The sequence below is a fragment of the Penaeus monodon genome, chromosome 42 (genome assembly GCF_015228065.2).
Source record: "Penaeus monodon isolate SGIC_2016 chromosome 42, NSTDA_Pmon_1, whole genome shotgun sequence".
Classification (NCBI taxonomy): domain Eukaryota; kingdom Metazoa; phylum Arthropoda; class Malacostraca; order Decapoda; family Penaeidae; genus Penaeus; species Penaeus monodon.
In genome coordinates, this window is record NC_051427.1 from 6408509 (window position 1) to 6418508 (window position 10000).

General features: G+C 33.8%; 1 protein-coding gene and 1 pseudogene across 1 annotated transcript in view; both read right to left on the reverse strand.

Annotated features, from left to right (window-relative positions):
- LOC119598924 (crustacyanin-A2 subunit-like) overlaps window positions 1–2264 on the reverse strand; it is a 4731-nt gene extending 2467 nt beyond the window's left edge. Inside the window, exons 1-3 of the mRNA XM_037948634.1 lie at window positions 2163–2264; window positions 1280–1408; window positions 682–772 (exon numbers count right to left, since the gene is read on the reverse strand). Of these exons, the coding sequence (XP_037804562.1) occupies window positions 682–772; window positions 1280–1408; window positions 2163–2174 (232 nt within the window). The 5' untranslated portion in view covers window positions 2175–2264. The remainder of the gene's footprint in view (window positions 1–681; window positions 773–1279; window positions 1409–2162) is intronic.
- Window positions 2265–3080: 816 nt separating this feature from the next.
- LOC119599261 lies at window positions 3081–6235 on the reverse strand (annotated as a pseudogene).
- Between the last annotated feature and the right edge of the window lie 3765 nt (window positions 6236–10000).

The window sequence follows — 10000 nt, forward strand, 5'->3', positions numbered from 1 at the left end:
TTGGTCCTTTACTGACACTCAAATCAAACTAAGGCCACTCTATACTCCCCCCCCCCCAAACCCCCGGTTCCCCACGTGTCCCCCGAGATTGTTGGCTGGAGTTGGGGGACTTAGTCTCTGGCGAGTGCGTCCATACCCTAAAGAATTAACCATTATTGTTGTTATGACTTCTATAAATGCTGCTATTACTAATACACTACTACACTATTATTACTACTAATATTACTACTGTTGCTGCTGTTACTACTACTACTACTACTATTATTATTCTGTCGTATTTTCTTATTAATCACATTTGATTATTATTATTCTGTTGTTATTGTTATTATTATTATTATTATTATTATTATTATTATTATTATTATTAAATGAATTATTAAACGAATAAAACTTTTCTTTCACCATCACCACAACATGCTCATCATCAATAATCAGTGTTATGACCATTATCAATATCATTGTCATAATCAGCTCTATCAGTATTACTGGTAATATTATTACTCATATCATAATCATGACTACAATCACACATATAATAATACATATTGTAATGATTATTACTAGCACAGCAACCTATTACCAGCGCGCAGCTGTTAGCATCAGTAATACCATCATCCTTATCACCAGTGCAGTATTTTCAGGATGTTTGGTACACAACTTTTGAAAACCAAAAGGACTTGCCTTCAGTTATGATAAAGTGCATATTAACGCACTGCCTCGCTTGCCTGAACACGTTCGGACGGGACGAAACCTCGACCCAACGACCTGCGAACTGTCATAAGGATACAATTGTTGTTGAAAAGAAAAAAGAAAAAAAAAAAATATATATACATATATATGTGTGTGTGTGTGTGTGTGTGTGTGTGTGTGTGTGTGTGTGTGTGTGTGTGTGTGTGTGTGTAGGTATGTGTGTGTGTGTAGGTATGTGTGTGTGTGTGTGTGTGTGTGTTTGTGTTTGTGTGTTATATATTCATATATATATATATATATATATATATATATATTATTTACACATTAAGCGAATCTATAAAAAGAAATATCACGCGTGCACAAACACAAACACACACACACACACACACACACACACACACACACACACACACACACACACACACACACACACACACACACACACACACACTATATATATATATATATATATATATATATATATATATATATATATATTTAAACGCATACATCACTCCCACAAAATCCTACGCAACACATCCAAACAACCCCTCCCCCCAAAAAAAAGAAAAAAAAAAATCCCATTTACCTGTTCGTAGCTAAGCGTAGCCGGCGGACGCACATTGAGACAAGTGCCGTTCCTTATGTAGGCCAGGTCGGGTATCAACGGGACCGCGATGCCCAGCTCCCACGCGATACCCAGGAGGAGGATAAATACCTGTCGATGATTCATTAGTTATCTTAAGATCGTTGGGGAGTTTTAAGTGGCTGTTGGGTAGTCTTGCGCAGTTATTAGAGATTAGGAGGTAGTCTGGTTATTAGAGATATGCTAGTTATATCAGTCGGTTGGTTAGGTTGGGAAAGTTATCTTTTATTTGGAAAGTTATAGTTGTTAAAGTTATATCTTATTACGTTATTTGAGAGAGGTTATTGAAGTTATAGTTGTTATGGTTCGCTGTAGTAATGGTTGTTATAACTTTTTTTTTTATAAAGGTATCACAACTGTTGGGGATCTAGTTGTAGTTATCATAGTTGTAATTATTATGATGTGAATTCACTTCGGGTATAATTTTTGTCGTTATTTTGTGCAATCTGTTCTGATTTCTTTTTTTATTTGCGTTGTATCTTCAGTCTGTCAATAATTTATGTATTTATGGATTTTCTTAAATTATCAATTTCTTTGTTTACATTAGTTTGAGTACACTTTGATTTTTTCTCATTATTGTTATCATTATCATCAACAATATTTTCATCATGATTATCTTCAATTCCATTATCACTGAAAAATACCTATCACGATAAAAATTATCGTCAATACACGCGAACTCAGCATCACTGTTATCATCATTAAAACCACACTCAAGAACATAAAAGTAATCTCTTACAAGAAAATGTACATGTTCATGAACTTTGAAAGTAATTAAAAAAAAAAACATTTACCAATAAACAATAACAAAAAACCAGCAACTCACCAACGAGTCCATGTCAGTTGCCAAAACGTAAATAAAGACAAACACAAAACTTAAAAAGAGTTCACAGGCCTACCAAACGTCAAATGCCGGTTCGGACGCTGCGAGGCCTCCTTATATATACTCACAGATACACGCACAAACGCACGCACGCATGTATATAAACACGAGGGATTGGTGGGAGAGGAAGGGGGGGGTAAGGGATGGTGAGGAGGGGGCAGGAGAGTGGATGAAATTCCAGGTCGGAGAAAATTTGGGTTTGGTTGAACAGGGGGGGGGAGGGGGGGGAGAAGGGGAGGTGGGAGGGGGAAGAGTGGGGATAGGGATGGGGAGGGAGCGGTGGGTAGAGGGAGAGGAAGGGGAGGTGGAAGGGAGATGGGCGAGATGGGTAAGTAGGGGGTGGGGGGGAAAGAGAGAACAAGATTCTGGCCTCGTTTTGCTGCGAAAATGTTTTGCACGCGCGCGCGTGTGTGTGTGTGTGCATTCATATATATGTGTGTATATACACATACACATTCATATATATATATATATATATATATATATATATATATATATATATATGTATATATAAATACATATACTATAATATAATATATATATATATATTATATATATATATTATATATATATAATATATATATATATATATATATATATATATATATATATATATATGTGTGTGTGTATAATGTGTGTGTGTGTGTTGTTTGTGTGTGTGTGTAGTATATATATATATATATATATATATATATATATATATATATATATATATATATAGAGAGAGAGAGAGAGAGAGAGAGAGAGATCAGAACATTTATACATGTTTCATTACGTAATCTTGTAATCTTGCCCACCCGCATGATATAATCATTTGAATACCTCATTTCTTCTATCAGAATGCAAAATAAACAAGAAAAATTCGGTATAAAAATCTTTAATACATTTTAGTATTTACGTAAAAGATATATATATAATATCAAGCTTGTCTTATCACAATACAGTTTGACTTTCTGCTTTGATGTGATTGTGTGTGTGTGTTTGTTTGTGTGTGTGTGTGTGTGTGTGTGTCTGTGTGTGCATTATTCTACAAACCAAGCATCACTCTAGCAGACATACTTTCGAGAATGGTCCTGCAGACCACCTCGAGCAGACAAAGCCAACTTATGGTACATCTATGATATATATATTATTCACATCTCTGTCGAATCTGCCTCCTTGAGGCTCCTTTCGGGCTAATACTTGGGTCCTTCGCTTGCCCTTCAAGTCCCAAGTGAAGGACAACCTCCCGGAGGTGAAGGGGCGTGATGTGCTTAAAGCACGCCCTTCCTACCACCCAAACACCTCCCATTTCCCTCGAGCCAAGGGCGTGACAGTAGCCCAGGGGAGGGACGGATGGGCGGAGGCAAAGGGGCGTGTGGAACGAGGATGAATCCGACCTTCTGACGGCGCAGGAGGGAGGGACGTGCCACCTTTTAGAGCGCTGTGTTGCAGGTCTCCTTCGGGTGCGGGGAGGCCAGGATGCTCTCGACGTCGAAGCCCTGTGCCTGGAGGACCTTGGAGCACCTCTTCATGGCGACGTCAGCCTGGGACAGCTCGCGGGCGTAGACGAAGGCCCATTCCACCTTGCGGTCGGGGGTGGCTTGCTGGCACTGGTACACGCACGAGAAGGTTGTGTAGTCGGTGTCCACTACCACAAAGGTCGCTCGTGGAGAAGCCCTAGAAGTTGGGGAGGGAGGTCAGTAAGTATTAGTATGTATACGAAAATATATATATAGTCGAAGTATAGATATATATCCGTACATGTGAAGAAGAAAATAATAATAAGATAAAAAAAATGGATCCTTTAGGCGAAGAGATAGTTACGAGAAGTTCACACCGTACCATGATTTTCGTCCTCGCTATGATTCCACAACATACAACAGAAATGTTATCATTATCACTATTCAAGCTACACACCTGAATCTGCACGTCGAAAGTAGAGGGTGCTGCCTTAGGGACAAGCTCGGTAATAACCTCTGTGAGTTTGTTGTCCTTGTCCATGCCGGTGGTCACACGAAGGGGTGATTCTGCAGAAGGAAATCGGGGCTTAGAAATCGGGACGACAAAGAAAAAGGATTGTTTGTCGTTTTCGGTGTTAGATTTTTTGTTAGATTTTCCTAGAGGGTTGATATTTTTTATCTTGTTTTTCTTATTTTATTTTCTGGATCTTTAATTATTCAATCGGACATATGCACAATTATGAAATCAAGTCATCAAGTACAATCAAGCAAGTGAAAAAATTAATAAAAATAGATACAATAAAATAAAAAATGCACATAACTCATAATAAGAACAACAAGAAAAATCGAAAAAGAAAATAAATTAAATCACAGCAAAACACACACACACACACACACACACACACACACACACACACACACACAATATATATATATATTATATATATATATAAGAAGAGATGATAAGATGTATAGAGATAGAACATACTATAAAAAATAAGATGAATATATATATATAGTAGATAATAATATAAAAAAGATTAGAGAGAAAGATAGAAAGAAAGAAAGAGAGAGAGAAAAAATCCATAAACTGAAACTCACCTTCGGTTACAACGAAATGGAAGTTCCTGCACTGACGTTCCCTGCGGAAGATATTGGGTCGGGCGCCCACCTCGACCCAGCGACCGGAGAACTGAGCAATCGGGAAAAAAGTATATGTTTTAGTGATTGTTCTTTATTTGTTTTGTCTATTATTACCATCTGTTACTTTATTCGTCTAGTTATTATTATTGTAATTATTTATCTAGTTATTATTATCATATTTTAAAATTAATAAGTGAAATAGATATGTTTACGTCAATTTTTGTTATTTGTGTTATATATTATTATTACTAGTTCTTGTCTTATTCATCTTTATACTATTTTTTTTTTTATTAATTTCGTGATTATTGCCATATTTGCGATAATTATGATCATGATGACGAAAATTATCGCCAACCTCATCAATTTTCTTCAGATTATTTCATGAATCATGTTAAACGCGGCTGGAGAAACCCGTAGACCACTTGACAAATATTGCAAAAAAATACAAGTAACGAACAAAATACAAAAAAAAAGAAACTTAAACAAACATAACACAAAAAATACAACACATATTACAAATAAAAAAACGAAAAACAAACAAACAAAGATTCCACACACATAAACACAATAAGCAACAAAAGCAAGAAATACATCGTAAATAAAACCCGTACCTTTTCGTAGTTTAGCGGAGCACTCGAGGCCATGGCAAGACACTGGCCTTCTCTTACGTACGAGAAATCGGGCGCTGGGAAGGCCATGGCACACCCCAGAGCACACAGGGCCACACTTGCGAATGTCTGAGGTAAGATTAAGTAAGGTAAGGTGAGGTAAGGTAAAGTAAAGTAAAGTAAGGTAAGGTAAGGTAAGGTAGGGTAGGGTAAGGTAGAATAAGGCAAGTTAATGCAAAGTAAGGTAAGGTGAGATAAGTTAAGGTAAAGTGAGGTAAGGTGAGATGAGCTGAGGTAAGTTAATAGTGAGGTTAATTGGTTGAGGGATAAAGAATGTAAGGTCAGTTAAGTTGACTAAGTTGATTGAGGTAAAAAGAATATAAGATAAGTATGGTAATTGCTAATAGTAATTAGTAATAACAGTCAAGATGGTATTAAGTAATGGCTCTGTAGGCCTAATAACAACTGATAATAATGATCATATTCGAAAGATATTCATGAAGAGAGAAAGCTTGATTTATTTTCTTGAATAGAACGATGATCAGCATGAAAGAAGCTTTATATATTTCTCTACTGAATACTGTTCATTAATCTACTTGATCAGAAAGCAAATGCAGACTTGATACACCTTAGTTTCAAACAGATGCAAAAAAAAATAGAATAGAATAAAATAAATAAATAAAGTATTAAAGAAAAAATTAAACATACCATTGAAAACATCGTCCTTGATTTTTTTTTTTCCAAACGAGAGAAAGACAAAAAAAATATATCTGACGAAGGCGACTGCGAGCGAGCGATACAGAGGCAAGTTGCACGCTGTTCGGCCGGGAACAGACTGACGTTTGGCGCGTCTTGCAGCCTTTTTATACTAGCGAGCCGGATGGGGCGGAGGGGGGGGGGCGAAAGGAGGGGTATGAGAGGGGGTGGGGTTGGGCACTGGCACGATAACCGATGGCGATGCAGCGCGGAAAATTATTATCATGCTTTTTTTAAGGAAGGGATGGTGGGGTGTGCACATATTTCTACGTCTCTATCCCTCCCTCTCTCTCCCTCCCTCCCTTTCTCTCTCTCTCTCTCTCTCTCTCTCTCTCTCTCTCTATATATAATATTACTATATATAATTATATATCTATCTACATCTATCTATATATATATATATATATATATATATATTATTATATATATATATATATATATATATATATATATATATATACACATATGCATACACACACACGCACACATACACATACATATGTGTGCGCATGTGTATTTGTGCGTACATAATATATTTTTCTTTTTGCATATATTTACACACACACACACACACACACACACACACACACACACACACACACACACACACACACACACACACACACACACACACACACACACACATAAGCACATACACAAACACACAAAATACTTCAGGCACCTACACACACAAACAATATTATTATAATTATCATAAGTATTTTTGTTATAACAGTAAGTGTTATCATTTTCAATATCATTATTGTTATTACTGTTATCATTATCAGTATTATTGTTAATATTATTGTTGTTATTATTATTATTACCTTTATTATTATTGTTGTTGTTGTTATTATCATCATCATTATCATTAGTAGTAGTATTATCATTATTATTGTTATCGCTATTATTATTATTATTATTACTACTATCATTGCTATTATTATTATCATCATTATTGTTATTATTGTCCTTATTATTTTTATCATTATCATTATCATTATTATCATTACTATTATTATTGGTATTATCATCATATTTTTTTATCATCATCATTATTATTATTGTTATTATTATCATTATCATCATTACTAATTTTATCATTTCTTTCATTTTAATTGTGTTAATGTTGCTTGTATCTTCTTTTTTATTATTATTTCTATTTCTCATAATTATCATCATCCATCACAATATACCTTTATCACTATTTTCCCCATCATTATAATCTTTCATAACGTCAGTTTCATTATCATTATTTTCAACTTTTGTATAATTGTCAGTGTTATTTTTTCTATTATTTACGATAACAAGATTACTCACTCTTAACGATGATTCATCAATATTATTATGGTTATTTGAATTGTTACTGTCATGTTTTCGCACTAATTAATCATTAACATTAACATCAGTTAACATCATTATTGATATGATTGTTCTGTTGTTATCATTCTTGTCATTATTATTATTATTGCTTTTGATATTATATTGTTATTACTATTATCATTATTATTATAATCGCTAGAAAAGTATATCATTATTATAATAATAATAATTATTATTATTACTATTATCATTATTACTGTCGTTGTTATTGTTATTGTTATTATCATCATTATTGTTAATATCATTATTATCATAATAATAATAATAGTTATTATCATTGTCATTGCTATAATGATTAGTATCATCACTATTACCATCAATGATATTTTTATCATCATTATCATTATTATTTCCGTGGAAAGGAACTGGGGACCCTACCACGTACTCACTCCAAGAGCATCACAACATGAAAACTACAATTAAGTATCATGCTGTGACCACGGCGGCTCAGACATGAACCTACCGTTAAAAGAAGAAGATCATTATTATTACCATTACTATACTACATTATTATCATCACTATTATCATAATCATGATCCTCATTATCATCATCATTACTATGATGATCATCATCATTATTCTTATACTTATTATTACAATAATCATCATCACTGTTGTTGTTAGTGTTATCAATGTATGATCACTTTTATACTGTTGTTATAGTTAGTGTTGTTGTTTCGTTATTATTGTTGTTATTACTATTCTAGTCATTAGAGTTATTACTGTTCTTATCAGCACTGTCCTTATTATCATTATTATTGTAATTGCTATTATTAGAAGTAGCAACAGTAGCGGTATCATTATTATTGTTATTATCATTATTATCGTCATCATTGTTATCATTATTATCAGTACCATTTTTATCATTATTATTATTTATTATTATTATCATTATTATTATTATCATTATTATTATTATTATTATTATTATTACTATTATTATTATTTGTTATTATCATTATTATTATTATCATTATTATTTTATTATTATCATACCATCATCATCATCATCACTATCATCATCATCATTATTCATCAAGTCTTATCATGCTATATATTATTATATCATCATTTTACTGTCATATCATCATCACTAACATCTACTACTATCATTATCATCCTAATTTATTTTCCATATTGCAATGAGTTTTTCTCATTCATTTGTCTTATCAATATTGCTTCTTTATGATAATAATATCTTTCATGGTATTCAGTATCATATACACTTTTATATAAATATGTCTTACTATTACACTTATTATATGTCATCCATTATACTACTATAAGTATTCTCATCATATCATCTCACACAACAATATATATGAAATATTTCTTCAACTCACTTTCAACACTACTTGCACTACTATACTACATACAACAACTACTACTACTGCTATACTACTATATACTACTTTACACAATATACTGCTAATATACTACTTATACTACTACTAATATACACTACTACTACTACTGCTACTACTACAACTACTACTACTGCTACTACTACTACTACAACTACTACTACTACTACTACTACTACTACTACTCTGCGCTGCTGGTGTGATTGTCCCTACTGCAGCAGTTCGTACTACTGCTGCTCCTGCCACTACTGTTGCTAATGATATAGCCACACCTAAATAACATGAATACTTCTGATAATAATGCTGAATCCTTTATAATCCTCACCAGCATTATCTCAACGGCATATACATAATATACGTAAAAAAACATTCACACTCATACTTTTACCGTTGAACTTTTTTTTTCCTTATATCATTTTATTAATTGAACCGTCTGCCGAGCTTTGTCAACTCCGACCTTATTGTTGTCATCCGGGCCGCGCATGCGCAGTGCGGCCGCGACGCTCTCCCTCAGAGGTCATCCTTGCGCTCCGCCTCAGGGCCACACGTGGAGAGAGAAAGAGGGAGACTGGTGGCTGGGATGTTGGCAGCGTTGAAGGGTGTTGCCAGTCCAAGGTCAGGTGGAGCCTCGGCTGGGCAATGCAGTGACGCATGGCCCGGCCTGGTGTTGCCAAGCAGCTGTTAAGAAAACGTTGGTGGTCATGTTTTGTTCATGTATTGCTTTATTCATGACCAGTTTTTTAAAACACTGAAGTGTCTCTTTGGATTTGTTTCTTTGCCGCGTTGAAATCTCCTGTCGCTGTTGGTAATACCTATAACTGTAAGAGCAGTAATAATGACAATGATGGTAACAATAATACACTAAAAATAATAATAATAAGGATGATTTTATAATAATAATACTGATAAAACTACTATTACAACAACAACTAATAATAATAATAATAATAACAACAACAACAACAACAACAACGATGATAATAATAGTTTATGTGTGTGTGTACATACATACATAATCTGTGTGTGTGTGTGTGATTATTATATATATATATATATATATATATATATATATATATATATATAT